The sequence below is a fragment of the Ochotona curzoniae genome, unplaced genomic scaffold (assembly GCF_017591425.1).
Source record: "Ochotona curzoniae isolate NIBS_2020 unplaced genomic scaffold, NIBS_Ocur_1.0 patch433, whole genome shotgun sequence".
Classification (NCBI taxonomy): domain Eukaryota; kingdom Metazoa; phylum Chordata; class Mammalia; order Lagomorpha; family Ochotonidae; genus Ochotona; species Ochotona curzoniae.
The window spans coordinates 854,246-878,048 of record NW_024467010.1 but is presented as its reverse complement, the minus strand read 5'-3'; the positions used below and the strand labels follow the sequence as shown (position 1 = coordinate 878,048).

General features: G+C 62.1%; 6 protein-coding genes across 9 annotated transcripts; 3 read left to right on the top strand and 3 right to left on the bottom strand.

The window, feature by feature from the left end:
• The first annotated feature begins 6,677 nt into the window (after positions 1–6,677).
• On the top strand, positions 6,678–11,403 carry LOC121167902 (BICD family-like cargo adapter 2). Its single transcript, XM_040997610.1, has 9 exons — positions 6,678–6,959; positions 8,555–8,770; positions 8,906–9,022; positions 9,107–9,253; positions 9,813–10,010; positions 10,103–10,252; positions 10,580–10,710; positions 10,801–10,921; positions 11,002–11,403. The coding sequence occupies exons 1-9, from the start codon at positions 6,678–6,680 to the stop codon at positions 11,149–11,151; spliced, it is 1,512 nt and encodes a 503-aa protein (XP_040853544.1). The 3' UTR covers positions 11,152–11,403.
• Positions 11,404–11,412: 9 nt separating this feature from the next.
• LOC121167903 (THO complex subunit 6 homolog) lies at positions 11,413–14,472 on the bottom strand. 3 transcript variants are annotated; one of them, XM_040997611.1, is made up of 13 exons: positions 14,213–14,465; positions 13,418–13,533; positions 13,269–13,333; positions 13,060–13,163; positions 12,933–12,970; positions 12,793–12,841; positions 12,640–12,711; positions 12,461–12,563; positions 12,295–12,344; positions 12,082–12,144; positions 11,877–11,987; positions 11,663–11,797; positions 11,413–11,584 (listed from the first exon to the last, which is right to left on the bottom strand). In XM_040997611.1, the coding sequence occupies exons 1-13, from the start codon at positions 14,249–14,251 to the stop codon at positions 11,504–11,506; spliced, it is 1,026 nt and encodes a 341-aa protein (XP_040853545.1). In that variant the 5' UTR covers positions 14,252–14,465; the 3' UTR covers positions 11,413–11,503. The 3 variants fall into 3 exon arrangements, with proteins under 3 accessions (XP_040853545.1, XP_040853546.1, XP_040853547.1); XM_040997612.1 differs by having other exon boundaries at positions 13,418–13,482; XM_040997613.1 differs by lacking the exon at positions 11,663–11,797 and having other exon boundaries at positions 14,213–14,472.
• A 6-nt stretch (positions 14,473–14,478) lies between these two features.
• On the top strand, positions 14,479–15,603 carry LOC121167904 (host cell factor C1 regulator 1-like). 2 transcript variants are annotated; one of them, XM_040997615.1, is made up of 3 exons: positions 14,479–14,741; positions 15,024–15,152; positions 15,293–15,603. In XM_040997615.1, the coding sequence occupies exons 1-3, from the start codon at positions 14,647–14,649 to the stop codon at positions 15,426–15,428; spliced, it is 360 nt and encodes a 119-aa protein (XP_040853549.1). In that variant the 5' UTR covers positions 14,479–14,646; the 3' UTR covers positions 15,429–15,603. The 2 variants fall into 2 exon arrangements, with proteins under 2 accessions (XP_040853549.1, XP_040853548.1); XM_040997614.1 differs by having other exon boundaries at positions 14,997–15,152.
• A 553-nt stretch (positions 15,604–16,156) lies between these two features.
• Positions 16,157–17,591, bottom strand: LOC121167886 (tumor necrosis factor receptor superfamily member 12A-like). Its single transcript, XM_040997589.1, has 4 exons — positions 17,489–17,591; positions 16,697–16,801; positions 16,467–16,601; positions 16,157–16,381 (listed from the first exon to the last, which is right to left on the bottom strand). Exons 1-4 carry the CDS (start codon positions 17,589–17,591, stop codon positions 16,323–16,325), a joined length of 402 nt encoding a protein of 133 aa, XP_040853523.1. The 3' UTR covers positions 16,157–16,322.
• A 2,058-nt stretch (positions 17,592–19,649) lies between these two features.
• LOC121167920 (claudin-6) lies at positions 19,650–20,315 on the top strand. The gene has a single exon (XM_040997643.1). The coding sequence runs from the start codon at positions 19,650–19,652 to the stop codon at positions 20,313–20,315; it is 666 nt and encodes a 221-aa protein (XP_040853577.1).
• Positions 20,316–21,490: 1,175 nt separating this feature from the next.
• On the bottom strand, positions 21,491–22,212 carry LOC121167897 (claudin-9). The gene has a single exon (XM_040997600.1). It carries the CDS (start codon positions 22,174–22,176, stop codon positions 21,523–21,525), a length of 654 nt encoding a protein of 217 aa, XP_040853534.1. The 5' UTR covers positions 22,177–22,212; the 3' UTR covers positions 21,491–21,522.
• Between the last annotated feature and the right edge of the window lie 1,591 nt (positions 22,213–23,803).

Here is a 23,803-nt window from a genome sequence, read left to right as displayed (position 1 = left end):
GAGAACGCAGGTGCAGAGGGACCGGAGATGCGAGGAGGCGTGGAGGGGCGGGTGGGGCACCCTTCCGTGCGGGGGAGCCTGTGAGCGAGGAGTTGAGGTTGAAGCCTCTGGCCGGGAGGGGCAGCGAGGGGACCCTGCTCCAGACGAAATCGCGCACCGGACGTGCGGGCTGCGACAGTCTAGCAAAGCATGGCAGTCCCCCAGAGGTCGGGGTCGCGCGTGGCAGGCTCGGCAACTCTGCTTTCCCACGACGGTGCCAGTCCCCGCTGCTCTGCGTCCGGCTCGGTTCCTGCTGAGTGCTTAGGAAGGCAGCAGAAGCTGACCCACACGCCTGGGATCCTGCACCCACGTGGGAGACCCGGATGGAGCTCCCGGTGTCAGACTGGACCGCAAGAAGGAAGATCTCGCTCCTCCCTCACCCCACACTGTTGCTCTACCTTTCAAGTAAGTACGATCACATCTTAAGAAAAAATAAAGAAAACAAACAAACAAAAAAAGTGTCATCCTGTATTTGTCTTCTCAAGCTGCTGTAACAAAAATACCACCCTCTGGGGGCTTCAAAGGAGATGTTTTCTCTCACAGTTGAGGATATCCGGGATAAGACTGTGTGCTCAGGTGCTTGCACTCTTGGCACAGCTATAGTGGCTTTCCCTGTCCGGGACCCTGACCACTGGCCCCAGCTCAGTGCCTCATTTTGGCTTCCTTAGCTTTGCAAAGGCGCTGCCTCCAAATGCTGGGTGATTAGAAGCTCAGATTCCAGCTTGTGAATTTTTAGGGATCACAGCTCAGTCCATAGCAGATCCCCATTGGCCAGCAGTAAAAGTCAACATTGTGGTTCAGTGCAGTAAGCTGCTGCCTGCAACTCACACACACTGGATCAGAGCAACAGTTCAAGTCCCAGCTGCTCCAACTGACAAGTCAGATATACAGAGAAGGATCCTCCATCCAATGATTCACTCCCCAAGTGACCACAAAGGCTGGTGCTGCACAGATCCAAAGCCAGGAGCCAGGAACTTCCTCCAGGTCTCCCACACAGGTGCAGGGTCCCAAGGCTTTGGGCCATCCTTGACTGCTTTCCCAGGCCACAAACAGGGAGCTGAATGGGAAGTGGAGCTGCTGGGATTAGAACCGGCGCCCATGTGGGATCCTGGCATGTTCAAGGAGAGGACTTTAGCTGCCAGGCCACTGTGCCAGGCCCATGCTCCACTTCCAATTCAGCTCTCTGCTAATGTGCCTGGGGAAGCAGTAGGCGGTGGACCAAGTGCCTAGGTCCCTGCCACCAGGGTGGGTGGCCTGCATGGAATTCCCCATCATGGCTCCAACCTGACCGTGCCTCAGCTTTTGTAGCCAAGTCGGGAAGTAACCAGAGAATGGAATTTCTCTCTGTCACTCTACCTTCCAAATAATTAAAATAAAATATATATTTGTTTAAAAGATGAAAAGATCTGAGGGTGCCTGGTTAACCTTGATGAGGCCCACGCCCTGCAGGGGCAGTGTGCTTTGTGGGCACCCTAAATTAAAATCAGCCCATGTCCCAGTTGTGGTTCAAGCTGGAGACCAGTGAGGGCAGCCCTGCTACCAGAGGCTGATGACAGGTTCATTCACTCAGGTTTTCATTTTCTTATGGGAAGCAAAGCTGGCCTGAAAATGGCTTGTGAGGAAGGGGTGAGGTCCTTGAAAATGGCCAGGGCTTTCCTGAAGGCATTTCCAAAGGGCCTTCTTGCTAGTCCAGACACAGGGTTACAGGGAACGAAAGAGGGAGGATTGGTAGCTCACAGTTCCCAGCAGTTGAACATCAGATCTGCAGTCAGTCAGACCTGGGTCAGTCAGACCTGGGTCAGTCAGACCTGGGTCAGTCAGGCCTGGGTCAGTCAGGCCTGGGTCAGTCAGACCAGCAGTCAGTCAGCCCTGCAGTTGAACATCAGACCTGAAGTCAGTCAGGCCTGGGTCAGTAAGACTTGTAGTCAGTCAGGCTTAGGGTCAGTCCAGCTTGGGGTCAGTCAGGTTTGTGGTCAACCAGGCTCAGGGTCAGTCAGGCCTGGGTCAAAGACCTGGAGTCAAGCCTGGATCAGTCAGGCATGTGGTCTGTGAGCCTTTCCAACTAAGTGCACATGAAAAACTGCTTTGTGGAAGCCCACTGGGCAGTGCAACCCACAGCTGAGACATCTAACCTGGTGACAGAGGGAAGTGACAGCCCTCCCTGAGAAGTGGGTGCAAGCCTCCCTCCTTCAGCGGGGACTGGGCCTGGGCACTTCCCTGGGCAGTAGAACTCAACAGAAGGGGTGGTTTGGGACCTGCCAGGCTGGACCTTGGGAAACCTCACAGGGCTGGCACTGTGGACTAGTCAGTTACCACCTGCTGTACCTGCTGTCCTGGCTGCTCTGCTTCCCATCCAGCTCCCTGCTATTGTGCCTGGATGCAGCTCCTAGCTTCACTCTGGCCCAGCCCAGCTGCTGTAGCCGTTTGGGGAGTGAACCAGAGGATGGAAGATTCTCATTCTCTCTCTGTCTCTCTCTCTCTCTATTCTGGATTTCAGATAAACAAATATTTTTGTGTCTGTGTCTCCTGGCCTCTTGAGTCCTTCTCTGGAGGAGTTGTGCTATGAGACACATGGGACGGCCACCCAGGGTAGGGGGAGCATCCAGGCAGGCCACAGGCAAAGGTTGTATGCACAGAAATGATCAGGGGACCCATGGACCCCCAGCCAAAGGCACAAGCATCAGGGACCCCGATGAGGGAGAGTCCAACCGTCATCTGGCTGTAGCTTGAGCAAGCCTCTGGGCAGAACCTGGCCAACCCTCTAACTCTCATCCTAATTGGAGGGATGGCCGCCAGGCAGCAAGAAGCAGCAGAGCGCCCTGTACCAGCAGGCTTCACCTTCCGGGGCTCGATAGGGCCCAGTGCTTCTCCCCCGACCCCACCTCACGCCCTGCTGTGTACAGGTGCATCAGTGTGCCAGCTAGCATCCTGACTGCGGTGATCCAGCTGGCTACTAACGCATGCTGGGAGGCAGCAGAGCAGGTCCCCACCACCCGCGTAGCCGACCTGGATGGATGGAGTTTCTGACTCCTGGCTTCAGCTTGGCTGAGCCCCAACTGTTGGATGGAGAGTGAATCTACAGTGGAAGATCTCCTTCTGTGTCTCTGTGTATCACTCTGCCTTTCTAATAAATAAAAAAACTAATTAATAAATAAAACTTAAAATGGAGGCAGAGTTTGGAGCAAGGCAGTGTAGTGTGTGTTGGGGAGCGGGGGTGCTAGGAAGCCAACCCCTGAAGCCAGGAAAGGCAGGCAGTAGAGCTAGCCGGGAAGCAACCTGGAATGAAGGACAGGGTGTGGCACCAGCTCCAGGAAACCAATGTCCATCTCAATAAAACTGAGATTTATTTTTTAAAGTTGGACAAAGGGCCAAGCGTAATGGCCCCATAGCTAAATCTTTCCTTTGCATGCACCGCGATCCCATATTGGTACCAGTTCATGTCCCAGCTTCTCCACTTCTCATCCAGCTCCCTGCTTGTGTACTGGGAAAGCAGTCGAGAATGGCCCAGGGCTTTGGGACCATACACCCATGTGGGAGACCCAGAAGAAGCTCCTGGCTCCTGGCTTCAGATTGGCCCATCTCTGATGATTCCAGCCACTTGAGAAGTGAACCAGTGGATGGAACATCTTTCTCTGCCTCTCCTCTCTGCAAATCTGATCTGCCTTTCTAGAAAAACTAGATAAATCATTTTTTAAAGCTGAGAAAAAAAACACTCAGAAACATAAGGGTAAACAGCAAGCAGGTCACAGAACAAAGCAGCCAGAGGAACTGTTTCACATAAAGACGTTGACGCTGCAAACAATACAACTCACTGTTTATAGACTTTGCACATGTTGTAAAAGCCTGAGGCGCCCTGATCCAGAACCAGCCCATCTCGCTGGACTGCCTCTGCTGGGGTAGGGGGCAGGGAGAACTGAGTCCACTGGCCAGGCTTCCCTGGGCCTGGGAGATCCTTCCCACGAGGTACCCTGGCCTGTTGGTGATAGTGCCTTGTGCTGCTCCCTGCCTTTCTGGTTGTGTCCTCCCTTCTTCAGGGACCCTCAGCCCCTCCTACCCACCCTCCTTCTTGCTGGCAGGGATGCTCCTGTTGGGCAGCAGTAGGATGGTCAGGTTCCAAGGATGGAACTGTCTCAAGTGTCTAAAGAGGGGCTGGGGGCTAGGCAAGCCAGGTGGAGGGGTCCACTGTGTAGCCACACACTCGTGCCTTCCTCCAGAAGTAGGTGGTGAGTACTGCCAGAGTAGGCTGACACACTGGGCAAGGTGTGGGGTGCTTGCCGCCAGTGGCCCTGTGGAGGGTCATCAGAAGAGCCAAGGGCTGGCTCCTTGACCCCACTTCATCCTTGTTCTCCCATGTGCCAGCAGGTACCAAGGGCCACTAAGGGTCTCTGAGTGGCACAGCCACACATATGTGCTACCTGGTCAAGCTGGGATTCATTCTCACTGCTTGTGATGCCAGCTCCATGAGCTGGACTCTGTGACCCTCTGGTAGAGGGCATCTATAGCTGCTCCCCAGGTCTGGGGGAAGGGCCTTGTCCACTTGGTCTCTGCTGAAGCCCCTAGTGTGCTGAGGGTGGGTATGATGTCAGTGGGGCTGGGAGAGGGGTCTCTGGCATCTGTCTACTTCCCAGGGGTCAGGCAACAATGGGAGGCAGAATGCCGAGTTGTGTTCCCTCCTCCCTGGTCCCCAAGCAGCTCTGGAGGGTCTCTAAGATGGGTCTCTGTCCCTACCCACTTGCTGTCTGCTGCCAGGAAGACACCATGCTCCTCACCCACCTGCCAAGCAGTCACTGAACCCTTTCCTAGGAGTCCCAGCTCTCCACAATAACCTGTCTCCCCCACCTCCCATCACTCCAAAGACCTGATCCCCAGTCTGAGGTATGGGGACCCAGCTTCTCAGGCAAGCAAAGGTTCATGTTGGACAGCCCCGGGGCCCAGGCACCAGGGTGCAAGGCGTTCTGAACAAAGTTTGCTCGGATCCAGGCCCAGGGTACACTGGAATGCCCTGGTTCCCAGGCCCTGCTATTGGCAAGCCTGGGCCCCACACTCAGCCCTGGTCGCAGGGGAGACTGCGAGTGGGACTTTGGGCAGCGTCCGGGGCCCAGTCCCGTGGGATCGTCACATCTGCCTCACCTCTGTCTGTTGGACCCTATAGCCCCAGTCTCCTGCCCACCCCTCCCCATAACAAACTTCCTGTTTCATGGGGATGTCATCAACAGGAAAAAAACAGCTGAGCCAGGGGACCGGACCGGGTCTGATCTGTTATCGTCGCCCATGATTTCTTGCCTCTTGTTGTGAGGGGACAGGATCCTCCTCGGGCGCTCAGAGTGGGGTCCGCATGCAGCAGGGGCTCAGGCATGCTCCCCAGGCTGTCACTTGCCTCGTCAGTGATTGGGGCGGCTTCTTTGCCTCCGGAGGGTGGAGGCCATTCGGGCCGCCAGGGGGCGCTGCGGCACCGCCCCTCACCTGTACGCGCCCCGCACCTGGCACCGCCCCCGGAAGAGAGCAGCTGGCACCTAGGGGACCTCGGCGGGAGCTGCGGCAGGTGAGAGCTTGGGGGTGTCGTGGGCGGGGCTCCCCGAGCTTCGGGGCGGATTGGGACCTGACCGTCGGCGGGAAACTAAGGGGCCGGGGCGGCCGGGCCGGGCTCCTGGGGCTGCTGGCAGCTGGGGGCGCCAGCAGGTAGGGGCGGTGTCTGGAGCTTCGGACGTCTCGGACTGCGTGGAGTCGGGGAACACGGACCCCCGCGGGGAGGAACTCAGCGGAGCGCAGAGGGAGGGAAGAGAGTCTTTAGGACGGAGCGGGGGCCCTCAGGGCCAAGTCGAGGAGACCCTCGGGGGCTGGACTCCTGCGTCTTGAGGGTAGGGCTGTGCTGGCAGGCACTTGGCGGAGGTGCACGGAGGAAGGCTGGGAGGGGTGCAGGGGGTCGTGGGGACCCTTGCAAGGGCTGAGCCAGAGAGCTGGTGAATAGAGCCCGTGCTCCGAAGCCCCCCTGCCCACCCACTCCAGGTTGGGTTGGGGGCGGGCCCAGGAGAGCGTGGGATTCCCATCCCCAGGGCGGGCCGGGAGGTAAACAATCTATGCGCTGACCGGCACAACCTGTTACCTCGCCCCGGCCTGGGCCTGGAGCCAGAACCTTGGAAATTGGGGACATCCTGGGAAAAACTGGGGGCAGGGGTGGGAATCCGGTACTGGGGAGCACTCTGGGAAGAGTGGGAGGGTGGAGTTCAGACACCCGGGAGGGAAAAGGGCAGGGAGGGGCTGGGGACCCATAGTGAAGATCCTGGAACCTGCACTGCTGGGGCAGGGAGGAGGCTGGATGTCTGGGGGCGAGGGGATGGGGCCCCATGGCTGCATGGAAGAGAAGGGGCTGCCCTTGGCCCTGAATGCTCTGTCCCCACAGCCGGGTACCTGGGGCAAACACTACCTGGACAGAGGGAAGAGGGGGGCAGGGACAGGTGTCCTGCAGCTCCCTGACTCAGTTTACCCTGAGGACATTAACGGAGCCGTGCCAAAATATAGATCATTAGTCCTCGGTGGCCCAGGGAAGACCTGGCCATGGGCCTGGGTGGGCTAGGTGTTGGCCAGTCCTGCAGGGGGAAAGCCTGTGGACACCTGTCTCCACAGATGCTGCAGGGGCCATGAGCTCCCCAGATGGGCCGAGCTTCCCTTCAGGACTGCTGTCGGGGGGCGCCTCCCCCAGTGGGGATGAGGGCTTCTTCCCCTTTGTGCTGGAGCGGAGGGACTCGTTCCTGGGAGGTGGCCCGGTGACCCAGGAGCCAGGGGACCTGGCCCTGCAGCTGCAGCAGAAGGAGAAGGACTTGCTGCTGGCCGCCGAGCTGGGAAAGATGCTCCTGGAACGAAATGAGGAGCTGCGGCGGCAGCTGGAGACGCTGAGCACACAGCACGCGGAGCGGGAGGAAGTGAGCGGAGAAGGCCGGGCAAGGGAGGGCACTGGTATAGGGTAGCTTAACCCGAGTCGGGCCTGGGCTAAGGGCTTCCTGCACAGCATGGATGTAGGTTCATCCTTACTCTGCTGTGTCAGCCCCCATGGCTATGGGGCTCCCCATCTGGACCCCAACACATCCCCCTGCTTCTGTGTCACTGCCCCTGCTGCCTCTGGGAGCCGCTGCCTGGAAGCTTCTCTCCCAGGCTACCTGCTGGGCAGGTTCTGCTCTGCAGCCTCACTGCCTGCTTTCCCACACCCAGGGAACACGGTCTCCCTTATGCCGGCACACCCCATGGGTTGTACTAAAGTGGAGAACTCACACCTGAGCAGCCTCCAGATCTGTGTCCCCCATGCTGTTCCTGCTCTTGTCTCCTGGAGAGCCCTGTCAGGGGCACCATGGCTTCCCGATGCTGCCCACCACGTCATGTCCACCCTCACTCCCCACAGCCCTGGTGCCCCCTCAGAATCAAGGGGAAGCTGCTTGCTGCCCCAGCCCACCCAAGCCTGTTCTGACAGGGTCCTCGTACCTGCTGGCTCCCTCCTTCTGGTTGCTTCTTCTTGCCCTGCAGGGATCAATTCCGACATGGCTTCCTCCCTGGAGCCCCCTCCTGCACCCCGATCCTCACTCTGGATCATATCCTGGGATTTCTGAGCTCCCCTCTCTGGCTCGCTCCCCAGCTGCCTGCAGTGGTCAGGAGCTCAGGCCTCAGCTCCCACTGATGCTCCAGTCACGGCCTGCGGCCTTCCAGGGCCTACACCGATGGGAAATTAGAATCCAAATAGGAATTGAGAGTCAAGCTCGGGCACTGTGGTGTGGGCCCTGTGGTGTGGTGTAGTTCAGGTTACACGCTCTTCCCTGGGTGCCCAGTGTCCTGGGCTGTGTGGCCGTGAGCAAGCCCCTTAGTCCATCTGTGGCTTCCCCACCTGCAGGCTGAGAGTGGGCAGATGAAACGCTTTCACAGGCGTGCCTGCTGGTGACCGGGACAGCTGAGGTCACACCCGCCTGCACCCAGGCCCTCCTTGCCTTGAGGGCCTGGAGAGTGGAGCCAGAGGACATCCCTGTACCCCCTAGACCCAGCCTGAGCCTCCCCAAGCTGGGCATCTGGGTGTGCCAAGCGCGTCGCTTCCGCTGGTCAGACAGGTTTTGGGGAGGGCAGCAGAGGCATTGGGCCGGGGTGGGGCTGCCTGGGTTAATTAGAGAGAGCTGTCTGGGAGGAGCAGGGAGAGAGGGTCCAGTGTAGTCTGGGTCACAGCTGCTGTGGGAGGCCATGGGCCGGGGCATCAATTCTACCAGACTCAGACGCCAAAAACGGCGTCTGCGACCCCGGGTCCAGAAGTGCAGGCGGCAGCCGGAGGTGAGTGGGCCTGGGCAAGGGCCCCTGCTCCCGACCCCATGCGGGGTCACCCCCTCACTACTGGCTCCAAACCTTTCTTCTGCTGCCTCTGTCTGGGCCTCACCCCCGCCCCATCTCTGTGGTTTGCATGTCTGTCTTGCCACTCCCCGCCCTTGGTCCATCTGCTCCAGCCCCTCTTCCTCTCTGCATAGCTGACCCTCGTCTGCTCCCACAGCGGCTCCAGCAGGAGAATCATGAGCTCCGCCGGGGTCTGGCCGCCCGGGGAGCCGAGTGGGAGGCCAGAGCCATGGAGCTGGAGGGGGACGTGGAGGCCTTGAGGGCCCAGCTGGGAGAGCAGCGCTCAGAGCAGCAGGACAGCGGGCGTGAGCGGGCACGCGCTCTGAGCGAACTCAGTGAGCAGAACCTCCGGCTCAGCCAGCAGCTGGCCCAGGTGGGACAAGAGAGCTGGGGTCCGGTGCTGGGGCAGGGGAGAAGGACCATAGAGGGCTGGCTACACTGAACTTGCCATAAAGGCTGGTGACCAGTTGAGGACCCTAGTGCTGCCACTTCCCACCCCTGACACCAGGCCTCCCGGACGGAGCAGGAGCTGCAGAGAGAACTGGACAGCCTTCGAGGGCAGTGCCAGTCGCAGGCGCTGTCCGGGGCAGAGCTGAGGACTCAGCTCGAGAGCCTGCAGGGGGAGGTGAGTTCCTGCTGGGACGGCTGGGCTGGGGTGCTCCTGGGCTGGCCAGGAGCCCACACCTGCAGCCCTGTGGCCTCGTCCCAGAACCAGATGCTGCAGAGCCGCAGGCAGGACCTTGAGGCCCAGATCCGGGGCCTGCGGGAGGAGGTGGAAAAAGGCCAGGGCCGGCTGCAGACCACCCACGAGGAGCTGCTACTTCTGCGCAGAGAGAGGCAGGAGCACAGCCTGGAGGTGAGCAGGTCTGGGGAAGCTGAGGCTGGACTGCATCATGCCCACCCAGGCAGGGGCACTGGCCCTAGGGCAGGTGTGGAGGGGAACGCCCCATCTGTCAGCTGGGAGGTCAGGGATGGAGCTCAGGCCAGAAGTGACCTGGCCTAGGCCACATCGAGGCTGTGCCCATGGAGAAAAGGGAATTAGAGAAGAGGCATGGTTTGATTCTTGAGATTTTTCTGAAGGTGAGACCCTGGGCTCTTTTCCTGGTGTCCGTTATTGTTGTGGGGAGCCCAGCCTCAGTCCCCCATCTGTGAGATGGGTTGCTAATGGCATCTACACACACTTCCCAGGGCAGAGGCAGGATCAGCAGGTGCCGGGTGTCAGAGGCAGGCCAGCAGGGGACAGGGCTGGGCCCTGCCTCGCTCGATGACCTGAGGGGGTGGGTCTGGGAGCGGTGACGCCCAGCCGCACCCTGCTTTATGGGCGAGGAAATTGATGTGGGTTAAGGGGAAGTGCATGGCCAGCAACCTGCACAGGATGGTCCCCTGCAGACGCCTGTGCGCACGCCCCCCTGCAGCTGGAGCGTGCGCGCTCCGAGGCCGGTGAGGCGCTGAGTGCCTTGCGCAGGCTGCAGCGGCACGTCTCCGAGCTGGAGGAAGAATCGCGCCTGCAGGATGCCAACGTGTCGGGCGCCTCGCTGCAGTTGGAATTAGCCCATAGCCTCGAGGGCTACCAGGCCCAGGCCCCGCACGCCAAGGAGAACGGAGACCCCCGGGTGAGCTTGGGGTGCACGGGAGGGGCACAGCCTGAGGCCCCCTCTTTGCCCCCCTTGCCCACCATACGACCATCCACTTCTTTGGTGCACAGACCAACGAGTGCCCGGAGACCCCAGAGGCATCCAGCCCACAGCCCCCAACCCAGGAGGGGAGCCTGGAGCCTCCCAAGAAGCGAGCAGCCTGCAGCCCAGCCGAGACACTGGAGGAGAAAGAGGCGGAGGTGGCCCGGCTGCAGGATGAGGTGGGCAAGTGGGTGGAGCTGGAAGCAGAGACCCTCGGGCTGTCATTCTTCTGACAGCGAAATCCAGGATTGCCCTTCACCTCTACAAACTTGCGGTCAGCCTTCAGCATGCCAACCTCTTCCGGGAAGCCCTCCTAGATGCCTCTCCAGTTCCACTTTCTATCTCTCCCAACATAAGCTCCCCACACATACCCCTCCCCACGACCTGGCCAGGGGTGCTGCGGGTGGTGATGTATACCACGTCTCTTGAGTCCCCTGCTGTGGAGGACCCGGGGCTGGCAGGCACAGGGCTCACCTGCTTCGCGGCCCCCTTCTTCTGCCCCGCAGCTCACCCTGCAGCAGGGAGAGCTGCAGTCCCTGCGAGAGGAGCTGCAGCGGCAGAAGGAGTTGCGGGCACAGGACGACCCCGGTGAGGCCCTGCGCAGCGCCCTCTCGGATCGCGAGGAGGCCGTGAACAAGTGAGCCTCAACCTTCCCGTCCAGAAATGGCCCGCTCCGTGCGTGCTCCCACCCCGAGGCCGCTGACCTCCGGCGCCCTCCCACCCCCAGGACCCTGGAGCTGTCCCTGGAGCTGAGCCGCGTCTCGCTCGAGCGGGACTCCCTGTCCCGGGAGTTGCTGCGCACCATCCGCCAGAAGGTGGCGCTCACGCAGGAGCTGGAGGCGTGGCAGGTGAGGGCGGGGCCTGGCCGGCGGGGCGGAGCCTGGCGGGGCGGGGCCCGCGCGCTGACCCGCCCCCTGCGCCCACGCAGGACGACATGCAGGTAGTGATTGGGCAGCAGCTGCGCTCGCAGCGCCAGAAGGAGCTGAATGCGGCCGCGCAGGCGCAGTCTCCGCGCCGGGCCGCACCGCGCTTCTCGCTGCGGGACGGCTTCCTGGGCAACCTCTTCCGCAGGACTTGACGGCCCGAGAGCCCAGGTGGCTTCCCAGGAGCGTCGGTGCCCTCCTCGCCCCCGGCTGGGAGGGGCTCCTGGCCTTTGGGCACTGGGTGGGTGGCGGAGCGCGTGCGGTGGGGCCGGCTGCTTTTCGCGTCTGTGCAGGCCGACCTTTAAGCAGGAGGTCCCTGCCCTGGCATGCCTTTGCGCGGGACTGCATATTTATGTATCAAAATCCGACAGAGTAATATATAAATCACAACACAGACCTAGCTTACATTCTTGTGAAAAAAAATCTGAAACTTTATTGTAAAAAAACAAAAAAAAAAAACCAACAAACTCTTAGCCCCTGGGAGCGGCATGCAGATGCCTCTGGCGGTCAGAAGGACAGGGAGAAGGCGCGGTAGCCCAGGTTGGTGAAGACATCCACCCGGCAACTGTTGCCAGCCGCCGTCAGAACCTGGTGGGAGAGGGGCGTGAGTCACCTGAGCATGCCTGGGCCTCCTCTGGGCCCAGCCCAGCACGCTGGAGGACCCACCTTGCACTCAGGGGCTGCCGGCTGCTGGTTCAGGCTGAGGCTGAGCAGTCCCGGGGAAGAGCCGGGCACCTGGGCCTTGAGCTCCCCGCTGAGCTGCCACTGGTTCACACAACGGCCCTGGCCGGCGGACAGAATCTAGGGGCACAGGGAGACGGCTCAGGATGGGAGAGGAGGGGCTGGTGAGGGTGGCAGCAGGGAGATGCAGGGGCCTCACCAGGTCCTGGTAGAAGGCGACATGCTTCTGGGGCGCCCGTATGGGAAAGATGGTGGTGGGCGTGGAGGACCGGAGGTGCCAGAGGGTAAGGGCTGGGCCTCCTCCACAGACCTGAGCAGAAGAGTGGAACCCCAAATGCTGTGAGCCACAGTGTTCACTGGCACGGCCTCGAACGGCTGCCCTGCCCTGCATTTGCCCCGCTCACCATCCAGTCTGAGTCCGTTGCGAGGCATCCGATCCAACGCCCATTATGGGGCCTCGCACACTCCTGCGAGGGAAGGGGGGACCAGGGACTGTGTGCAGTGGGTGCGGGGGTGCGGGGAGTAGGGCAGAGGGAAGGGGTGACCAGGGACTGTCTGCAGTGGGTGCAGGGGTGCGGGGAGTAGGGCAGAGGGAAGGGGTGTGCCAGAGCTCTCACCTCGTGCTTGTACACCTCGACCGTCTGCACCTCCTTGGCTGTGCGGAGGTCTGCGGGGAAAGGGCCGCAAGCCATGTGCTCACCTCCCGGGCCTGCTCACACCCGTCTGCAGCTCCCACCTTCACCTCCCGGGCCTGCTCACACCCGTCTGCAGCTCCCACCTTACCCCAAAGCCGCACAGACCCGTCCTCGCTGCCTGACAGCACCTCGGGGCTCCGCTCCCGCAGCGCCAGACAGTGGATGTAGTCTGTGTGGCCCCGCAGGGCCCGCTGTCGGAGAGGGCTCGGGTCAGGAAGAGACCTCAGGTGGCCCCAGCCCCAACCCTGAGCCCAGGCCTGTGCTCACTGTGAAGGTCCCAGTCTCAAGGTCCATGGTGTGCAGCTGGCAGTCTCCCCCAGCCAGGATGAGGGAGTTCTCCTGTGGAGGAAAGGGATGTGTGTGACCACCCATGGGGCAAGGAGCGGGGCAGGGCAGGGGCCCGGGAGAACAGTCACAGACCTTGGGGACCAGCAGCAGGGCGTTGATCTCAGGCACTTCCAAGCTAGTCCTGGGGGAGCAAGGCCGGAGTGTCAGCATTAGGGAGCGGGCCTTGCTCCCAGTCAGCGCCGTCCCCCTCCACCCCTGGGCCCCTGACTCACCTGTATGGGGGCTGACGCCGCCACAGCTCCTTGCAGCCCTTTCAGGGTGAGCAGAGACACTGGGTGACCCTCAGGCCACCTCGGGGGCAGTGCACTCCGGCCCCTCCCCAAGTCCCCAACCCCTCACCTTCTTGAGGATCTCGGCCCAAAGCCAGGCCTTCACCTCCCCGTCTCCGGCGCTGAGCAGCTGACGGTCAGTGGAGACCATACTGTAGACAGGCCCATCATGCGCTACATGCAGGGCAATGAAGAACCTGAGTGAGCCCAACCCACTACCCCACCCCCATGCCTCCTGCCACCAGGGTCCCCTCAGCCGGGCCCTGCGGGCAGACCCACCTTGGAAGGTCACCACGGGCTTCTTACTTTCCTCCTTGGCTTCTGAGCTCAGAGCAGCAGACAGGCTAGGAGGGGGCAGGGAGGGGGCTCAGGAGTCAGTGCCTGGGGGTTGCTCGGGGTGGGAGTGTTGAGGAGAAGGCCCGGGGTACCTGAAGACAGCTATCTGCCCGTAATTGTTGCCGGCAGCCAGGAACTTCCCACACGGGGAGATGCTCTGGGAGAAGATGGTCATGTGCAGCCGCTGCAGGGCCTGGAACACCTCCATCTACGGCGAGACCGGTCCCCGGCCCGCAAGGCTCAGCCACTGCCCCCCCCCCCCTTTTAGACTTATTTTTATTTGGCAGAATTATAGAGAGGGGAGGAGAGACTCATCTTGCAGCCCTGGTCACTTTTCAGGGCTGGGCCAGGCCACGGCCAGGAACCTGGACCTCCCCTGGGTCTCTCCCACGCCAGTACATGGGCCCAAGCACCTGGGCCTTCCTCTGCTGCCCTCAGGTGGTTAGCAGCGCGCTGGATCGGAGTGGAGGAGCCCAACAGGGATGCGCAAGCTTAGCCAGCGAGGCCACAACTCTGGACCTTCAGTCTTCTTTAAGGTCACTTCCCAGGCCATCCCGGGGCGACTCCATGAAGGGGTGAGGAATGGATACCAGGACAAGCACCAGCCCTTCCTGCCACAAGGCGCTCACAGGAGGCCGTGTCACGAAAACCAGAGCTGCCACAGGGAAACGCTTAAACAGCAGATATTATCCCAAGAAGTGGACACAGGTCTGAGCTGACAGGTAGGCCCAATGAGGTTCTCCTGGGTTCCTCTGCCAGTCCCACCCTCTCCGTGAAAATCCGAGTCCCACACACAGCCACGCCAACGGCCCACGGCACGATCCCACGCCGGCCTGGACACGGACTACAAAACCCCAGAAGGCACCGCGCAACCACGTCCGCCTCACCTGACCCAAAGGCACGGCGAGCGGCACGGAGCGCTCCATGTCGGAAACTACAAGTCCCAGAGTGCTGCGCGTGACGCAGCCGCCCGATTCCGGACGTGCCCGCGAGCTGCTCCCCTCCGCGCTGCCGCACCGCCTCAGTCCCCCGGGTCGGGCCGGCAGGAACGCGGTCACCGCGCACCCCCGGAACGGAGAACTCCGCGAAGACCCCCGACGCTGAGCAGTGGCGCCCGCAGGAGCCCACCTACGCCGGGCCCCTCCCCCAGCCCGGCGACTAGAGCCGCCCTCCGGCCGCGCGGTGCCTCGCCTTACACGCCTGCGCAGAAGCTCCTGCGCGGCGCGCTCCTAGAGCCACACCCCTTGCCTGGGCCACGCCCCCAGAGGCCCGCCCCTCGCCGCCGGATCCCACCCCTCTGCCCGCAAGCCCCCGCACCCTCATGATCCTGCAGCCGCCCCTGGAGCGAGGCCCCCGAGGTCGGGCCCTGCGCGACCCCCGGGCCACCTTGGGGACCGGTCGCGGCCTGGATGCCAGGTGAGCTGTGGTGGCGCTCGGGTGGGCCCCTGCCAGGGCTGGTATGCGGACGTCGTGGAGAGGGGCACCTCCGAGGCAGACTGCCGGATGACCCGGCCTATGACGGCGGCTGGACAGTCATGACCGGACCGAGGTGGGGGGGGCGGGAGCCTGGCCAGCGCTGCAGGCGCAGCTCCTCAGGAAGGGGCCCAGAGGGTGGGTGCCCCGGGCCCCCTCTCCGTCAGCAAGGAGCAGCACCCGGGCGCGCTCCGGCAGGGCCTGCTTGTCTCCCTGTCTCCCCAGGGAACCTTTGCGCAAGCACTTCCTGTCGGAGGAGAACATGGCCACCCACTTCTCCCGACTCAGCCTGCACAACGACCACCCCTACTGCAGCCCCCCTGTGGCTCTGCCCCCCGCCTTGCCTCCTGTCAGGTGGGTCCTCAGGCCACGCCAGGCCCAGCCTGCAGCGGTCTGCGTCCTGTGGCTCCCTGCACAGTGCTCCTGGGAGCTTGGCCCGGCAAGGCCAGCAGCCTGAGCCAGCACCAGGCCCTCATTGTCTTCTCTCATTCCAGGAGCCCCAGCTCTGAAGTGCTTCTCTGGCGCTACCCTGGGAACCTCATCCCTGAGGCTCTGCGGCTGCTGAGGCTGGGGGACCCTCCTGCGCCCTCCTCCCCTGCCGCTCCCACTGGGGACGGGAGAGAGCCCTGAGCGTGTGGATCCCAGGGACCAGCAGCCACCAGCACCAAAGGACCAGGTGCCCAGGCATCCACCTGCTGACCCGAGGACTGAAGATGCTGAGCCCCAGGGTGCCCTGGGATGGGAGGGCCGGGAGCGCGGGGAGGGAGGCGGTGGTTCCCCAAGACCTGGATAATAAAGACTGTTGAACAAACTGGCTTTCATCTGGAACCTGGGCCTCTGGGGAGGCTGGGCCGGCCGGGCCTGGAGGCGGGGCTTTCTCTCAAGGTCTTCCCTGGAAAACCTTCGTGCCGCAGGCCCCGGCATTGAGAATGCGTGAGTCAGGGCCCCGCCTCCGCCCCCGCGGCGCTGACTCACTCCCTCACTCCCTCCTGCAGCTCGGGGCGGCAGGCTGCGACCGGGCACTCTCCAAGCCATTTAAAGTTAAGATTCTTTTATTAATAAATCCTCCCTCCCCCGCAAGCCTTCTCCCCAAAATAAATATTTCCTCCCCCTTTGCGGGTTGGGGAGGTCTGTGTTTTAGGGACAGCCCCCCTAGAGGGCCAGCCCCCTAGTGTTAAGAGTGGGTTCCCCACCACCAAACTGGGACCCTGGTGCAGAATCTCAGTACTTGGGGGGAGGGTCAGTCTGGCCCCCAGGAATCAGTGGGCGTGGTGGGGGGGAACCCTCGTGCAAATACTGCAGTTTCCTAGTCAGTGTCAGCTGATTCTGTGCGGGTCCTGGAGCCAGAGACGGACCCTCGGACCCCTGGGAAAGCTCTGAACCCTGGCAGGCTGAAGTGATCCACGCGCCTCGCCGGTGCCCCACTCCCAGAGCTGGAGGAGCCTGTGTGAGTGGCAGGGGATGGTTCGAGAAGGAACGAATGAATGAATGGGTGTGGCCCTGCTGGCAGCAGACGGCCCTCGGTCACTGGATCAGAGCCACCACGGCGGGACAGCCCTCTCCACCGGTCTCCTCTATGGGGGCTGCAAGAGAAGAAGAGGGTCGCGTGCTGAGCAGGGGGGCGGCAAGCAGATGCCAACCCAGGGTCCGGGACAGGGGCTTACTTACTAGTAAACTTCTCTTTCCTGCGGCACCTTCTCCAGACCAGGAAGGCAGAAACCAGCCCCAGCACGAGAACCAGGCTCAGGACGCCCCCCAGGATGGGCCAGAGCAGCCGCCAGGTGGAGGGAGGTGCCGCTGCGCCTGCAGGCAGGACCCAAGTCAGAGGTCGGCCTCTCCCCACTCCCGTCAGATCCCACTCCCACTCGAGAGGTCCTTTCGCCCCGTCCCGCACTCACAGCCCAGGCAGAAGTCACTGTGCGGTCGCGCCGGGCACGACGCGCAGTCCATGCACTTGTCCAGGTCCGTGCTCCAAGCGCTGCCGTGAGAGCAGGGGGCGGTGCCTGGGGAGGGGGCGGTGGGTCAGAACTGGGGGTGGGGCGCGGCTATTCTGGGGGCTGAGGTCAGGGTCAGTCAGTAACGTGAGTCACCGGCGCCCTCCCCCCACATTCCTCACAGGTGACCGCACGGCCTGACCGGGGATTAGGCTCCCCCACCCCGGCCGCCCAGGAGCGCTGGAGGGGAGGCATTAGGTCCTCATAACCCCCCGCCTGGCTGCGAGCGGGTGACTCACTCCTGGGCACCGGGCCCGACCCCGGCCCCTCCCCCCCGCATAGCTGGGCACTTAAGTCACCGGATGGAAGGGGGCACCCCACATGGTATAGAGGGCACAGGCCCCCATGTCTCCCGACATACTCCCCTAACTCTTCGGTGACCTGCTGGACAGTCCCCGAGTTGACCAGTCAGGGCGCGTTCTCTTACCACATCACACTTCGCCTTCAAACTCACTTTCTCTCTCCACTTGTAGTCCGGACTTTGGGGACAGACACCGCCCCCCCCAACAACTGCACAGGCGGAGAAACCCAGCCCGAATATACACGAGGATGAACTTGAGAGAGGGATAGGGTCTCCCGAAGCAGGGGCTGCGCCTCCTGAAGACCACCGGGCCCCAGACCCCAGTATCCGTCAGGTCCCCCCACTTCCGCCCAGTCCCCGGGGCAGTCCTTCTGCTGCCGCTGATCCCCGCGTACCTGGCGCCCTCTCCCCGGATGCGGCACGTAGGAGCGCCAGCCCGAGCCCGAGCACGAGGAGCTGCAGCCAGGAGCGCCAGGAGCGCCACGAGCGCCTAGCCATGGTGCGCGTCCCGCGGCAGCCGCCGACTGCGCCCGCCGGCCGCCGGCGGGGACCCAGGGCCCGCCCGCCCCCGCCTTCCGGGGCGGGTCCGCGCTCCGCCCGCCCCGGTGTGCCCCGGGACGCTCCGCCCCGCCGGCCCGCCGCTCCCAGACTTGGCAAGGCAACGCAGGCTCTGCCCACAGCTCCGCGTGTTCGAGTCCGAGGGCTGTGGATCGGGGTTGACAGGCAGGGAAGACCCGAAGCAGGTGCGCCGCTGCTGTCTGGACTCCGGAAACATAACAATAACAACATAAAACCCCACTGGGGGGGGCCCTGGCGCGGTAGCCTAGTGGCTAAAGTCCTCGCCTTGCGAGGATCCCAAGTGGGCGCCGGCCGCTCTACTTCCCATCCAGCTCCCTGGGAAGGTAGTGGAGGACGGCCCAAAGCCTTGGGACCCTGCACGCACGTGGGAGACCCATAGGAGACGCCTGGCTTCAGATTTGCTCGGCTCTGGCCGTTGTGGCCGCTTGGGGAGTGAGCCAGCGGACGGAACATCTTTCTTTCTCTCTGTAGATTTGACTTTCCAATAAAAATAAATACATCTTTAAAAAGAAAATAAATACACGCAGTTCTTGGTTGGTGCGTTAGACACGTGCTGTCTCCATTCTGCAGAGTGGGAACAGGAACCTCGGAGGGCGAGGGGCGCTCCCGAGTCCCAGCGCGAGGAAACGCTGGGGCCGAGACCCCATCCCCGTTTGTCTTAGCACACCGCGCCCTCCCCTCGGCTGCGCATCCCCACGGCAGCCTGCCTGAGTCCGCGACCACGCGCACCCCGGCGGGCGCAGCCACCAGCCCACCGAGCGCCCCCCTCTGTCCGGGCTGGAATTCCAGTACTCGCTGCAGTCGGGGTCAGGGTCTCTTGCCCCTCCCCAGGAGAGGTGGTCCCGTGACGTCACACCTCTTTAAGACCCCCGCCTGCGCCCGCATCCCCACACTCGGCCTAGGAATTTCGCCGGTTCCAGTTGCAGGTGAGCTTAAGAGAAGCCTGAGGCTGCGCGCAAGGGTGGGGGCGGCGCGGGTCGGGGTTCCTGCGCAGGATCTGGGCTGTGCGTCCGGCGGCGGCCACCGGGGCCGACCGAGTCCCGGGGCCGGGGGTACTGCGCCTAAAGCCGCGGCATCGGGGTCCCGCGGCGGCTCCCGAGGAGGTTAAGCGCCCCTCCCCCTCCTTAGAGACAAAGGCACCGAAACTCCGGACACCCCTCCCCCACCTGCCTCGCCTTTCTAGGGCGGGGCGCCCTTCCCCCTCACCTGCTGGATCCGACCCTGCTGGCCGCGCCGCCATTAAGGCCCTCCACAGGTGCGCGGCCTGGTTCCCTAGGTGGGCGGCCCAGCCGTCGGGTGGGACTAAGCCTGCCGAGGGTGGAAAGAGAAGGGGGCTAGGGTATGCGCTCACTCAGAGGAGGAAACCCGGTCCCCATCCCCCGAAGTCGTGAGCTTAGCCCCTGGGAAAGTGAATGAAGATTTGGCTTGCACCCTCCCTCGACGGTCCGCGGCACTGGCGAGTGGAGGGGTGGGGATGTTGGAGGATCAGGTGCGCTGTGAACCAGAAAAATTTTAAATAATAGGGAGCCTGGGCTGCACCCCTGAAAGTACTAACTGCCTTCTTAGTAGGCTCACAGGCCAGGGTGGTGCAGCAGTAACCTCCTGGGAGGACCCTGGCCTGGCATTTGGGGCCCTACCTGTATGGCATGCCCTACGACCCCTAGAAGCGGAGGGCTAGCCTTGGAGAAGGGAGCGCTCCTCCAGGGACCTGCCGCGCCAGGGCCGGGCCAGGCCTGGCTGCAGCACCTGCTGAGTGGAGCCGAACTACTTGGCTGAACTACTGCAGGGCTACAGGCTGGTTATATAGTACACCTGCTGGGACTGATGTTGCCCGCCCTTCAGCCCCATGCTGACCTGTTCAGCCCCATGCTGACCTGTTCTGCAGGCCGTTGGCGTCCCGGGTGGTACCCACTGCCACTGCCTCTTGAACATCCCTCTGCTTCTCTGCCCATGCAGTGCCACACTGTCACCCGCGCCATGGCTTCCGCTGCCCTGCAGATCCTGGGGATCGTCTTGACGCTGCTGGGCTGGGTGAATGCCCTGGTATCCTGCGCCCTGCCACTGTGGAAGGTGACCGCCTTCATCGGCAACAGCATCGTGGTGGCCCAGGTGGTGTGGGAGGGGCTGTGGATGTCCTGCGTGGTGCAGAGCACGGGCCAGATGCAGTGCAAGGTGTACGACTCGTTGCTGGCGCTGCCCCAGGACCTGCAGGCTGCCCGTGCCCTCTGTGTCGTTGCCCTGCTGCTGGCCCTGCTTGGCCTGCTGGTCTACCTCGCTGGGGCCAAGTGCACCACCTGCGTGGAGGACAAGGATTCCAAGGCCCGCCTGGTGCTCACGTCTGGGATCGTCTTCATTCTTTCTGGGGTTCTGATCTTAATCCCGGTCTGCTGGACAGCCCACGCCATCATCCAGGACTTCTACAACCCGCTGGTGGCCGAAGCCCAAAAACGAGAGCTGGGGCCTTCCCTCTACGTGGGCTGGGCAGCGGCTGCCCTGTTCATGCTGGGCGGGGGGCTCCTTTGCTGCACCTGTCCCTCTGGTGGGTCCCGGAGCTCCAGCCATTACATGGCCCATTACTCAGCATCTGTGCCCAACACCACGCCCCGGGGCCCTTCCGAATACCCCACCAAGAATTATGTCTGAGGGGTGGGGGGCCAGAGCCCTGAGAGCTGCAGCTGGTGTCTCATTCTGGGATTGGATCTTCTGTATGTTTTGCTCTTTTGGGGGGCACCCCAAGGAGATGGCTCAGGCTCCCATCTGGGCTCTACCTGTGTTTCTTTCTCACCTCTGCATTTTTTTCCTGCCTTGCAAGCCACCCTGCTACTGTGGAAGTGAAGGCCACTGCTGATGTGCTTTGTGACAGAGTGGCCTGTCCCACGAGCTCCTGGACTGGCAGGGACGGTCACAGTCCCTCCCCAGCCTGGCAGGTTTGTGCAACGTGCAGAGGCCTCACCTCTCAGCCCTGGAAGAACGAGCTGGACTTTTCTGTCTGGTCTCTGACCGCCCCCCATCCCTCCTCACAGGTGCCCCCAAGTGCTGTAGAGACTGCCCACCCCCACTCACTGCCGATGCAGTCCGTGTACACATCTCTGGCTGAATAAAGGTCATGTGCTTCATGTGCCCTGTTGCTGAGTGGCTAGGTCAGGGAGGGGCACACACATCACACACCACATTTTGTCCTGTGCACCCTGGCTCGGATGCCATGGCCCAAGTCCCCATTCAGGCAAAGCCACCAACTGTTCCTGCCCACCTGGGGTGCAACAATCAGGAAATCCAGCTATGATTTTAAGAGTTATTTATTTGAAAGGCAGTGTGACCAAGGGATCGAGAGCTTGCAATCATCTGACCCATCCCCCAAATTCCCACAATAATCAGAGTTGGGTCAGGCTGAACCCAGGCACTTGAAACAACACCCAGGACTCCCAGATGGGTGACAGGGCCCAAAGTGCTTGGGCTGCCACCTGTGGCCTCCCAGTACCTTGGCCCTCCACGGCCATGTGCACTTGTTGTGGAGGAGGGGGGCTGACCCCTCCCAGAAGGTGTGGTCTAGGCCTTTAAGTAGGTGGTGGCTGGGTAGGGAAAGCATGGGATCCAGGAGGCTCAGGTTCCTGGGCAGGAGAGGGGTATCCTGTGTCCTAGCCAGCAGAGGAAACAATTATTTGGAAGAGGCAGTGCTAGGTTGGGGCACCCAACAAGAGCACGAGAGTTGCCCCTGAAGAAAGCCAACAAGAGGCAGTGTCCACTTTTGAGCTTCTGAGTAGGCAGGAGGGTGAGGCTCCTGATGGTGGAAGGCAGTCTGGATCTGGAGGCTGGCCGAAGGAGCAGGTGGCCTGCAGCCCACGCCTCCACCTCACACATAGTCCCTTTTGTCCAACCCCGAAGCCCCCGAGCGGGAGGGAATGGAGTAGCCCAGCCGAGGCCCACGGGGTGGCTCCAACTGGGCTGGGGGGCAGGTGCAGCAAAGGAGCCCCCCGCCCAGCATAAGCAGGGCAGCCGCTGCCCAGCCCACGTAGAGGGAGGCCCCGAGCTCCCGCTTGAGGGCTTCGGCCACCAGCGGGTTGTAGAAGTCCTGGATGATGGCGTGGGCTGTCCAGCAGACCGGGATGAGCACCAGGGTGCCGGCCAGGAGAAGGATCACTCCCGCTGTGAGCACGATGCGGGCCTTGGCACCCTCATCCTCCACGCAGGTGGTGCACTGTGCGCCTGTGATAGCCACCAGCAGGCCAAGCAGGGCCAGCAGCAGGGCAACGACACAGAGGGCGCGGGCAGCCTGCAGGTCCTGGGGCAGCGCCAGCAACGAGTCGTACACCTTGCACTGCATCTGGCCCGTGCTCTGCACCACGCAGGACATCCACAGCCCCTCCCACACCACCTGGGCCACCACGATGCTGTTGCCGATGAAGGCGGTCACCTTCCACAGTGGCAGGGCGCAGGACACCAGGGTTCCCAGCCATCCCAGCACGGCCAGGGTCATCCCCAGGAGCTCCAGGCCTGCCGAAGCCATCTGTGCCCTCAGCCACACGTTCTGAGCCCCGGTGGCCTGCTTGGTGCAGAGAGCAGGAAGACCTAGGACTGTTCTGTCATTTGCAGCCTCCTGGGAAGGTGCCTCTGACCCTGGCCGGGCTTCCGTCTCACCGTCCTGCACAGCAGCCTGGCTTTGTGTCCTCGCAGGGGCTCGTGTCAGTCAGGTGTACTGCGGCTACATCCAGGCTGGGAGGGGAGCTGCGTCCTCTTGCTGCTGGCCCGTTCTTGCTCCCTCTCTGGGTTCCAGCGGGGATTGTGCCACCTCCTGCAGCAGGCAGGGCTTTTAAGGCCCAGGCAGGGGAGGAGCGGAGCTAGGTTGTGGAGGCTGCCAGTGGGGAAACCTGAGCGACTGAGAGGAGGGGGCTGGAGTGCGTGGGCAGGGAGTGGAATGAGGGGACCTGAGGGTCAGGGAGGGGAAGAACTCCCCAGCCTGTAGGAAACAGGGACAAAGGATCTGGGAAGACCTAGGAGGAACTGCCAAATAAGGAATCCAGGTCCCGCTAAAGACAATGGGCTGGGATACAAGAAGTATCACAGGGTCCCCAGTCATGCCCCCTTGGGCCTACCTCCTCCCTGGCCTCCCACCCCCGGGCCCCACTGTCTTTCATGATGCAAACAAGCTCCAGCTCCCCAGTATCGCTCTCCCCTACCCCCCTCACCACCCGCACACCCAGGACTCCGGAATCTGATCTGTCTCCAGTCTCAGCCATTGGGGCCCTCACAGCAACTCCCCAGAGAGCCCCGCTGGCAGAGTTCCCCTGGCAACAGGTGCCTGGCAGCCAGCTCAGGTGGCATTGCCTTGGCAACGACCTAGAAAACCTCCCTCCTGCCAGTCCCTGCAGCTAAGGTGTGCCCTCGCTACCTGTACTGCAGAAACTGGGGGGCTGAGCTGAGCTGTTGAAGATTTCCAGAGGCCCCCAGAGAAACAACCCATTGTGGAGGTGGGGGAGGGACACACCCAGACCTGTAGTGTGAAGGGGGCCAAGGAAGGGGAAAAGGCAGGAACCCAGGGCAGGGGTGCAGCTCGGGGCCCAGCTCCCTTCACCCGTGCATAACGGGGTGGCTGGACTCTAGAGGAAGTGGCCAAGGGGGGCGGCGTGAGACCTAGTGTCCCCAAACCCTGCCTTCTGCTTCACAAAAAAAAGATCTCTTTCCAAGGGCAGTCTGGAAGTCATACATGTCAGATCAAAGCTCAATTCCTGATCCTAGTGGTCAAGTCTCTGACTTTCTTGGCAAAAACCCGTTTGGGTGGGGCAAACTTTGTGGTAGTTTTAGATGCCAATGTCCCACAATTAAAGAGCTTATTTGAATCCCTGGTTCTTCACTTTAAAAATTATATATATTTTTTAAAGATTTATTTATTTATGATTACAAAGTGAGATATACAGAGAGGAGGAGAGTTAGAGAGGAAGATGACTTACTCCCCAAGTGACCACAATGGCCGGTGCTGTGGCGATCCGGAGCCAGGAGCCAGGAACTTCTTTCCAGATCTCCCACATGGGTGCAGGATCCAAAAGCCTTGGGCTGTCCTGGACTGCTTTTCCAGGCCACAAGCAGGGAGCTGGATGGGAAGTGGAACTGCCAGGATTAGAACCAGCGCCCATATG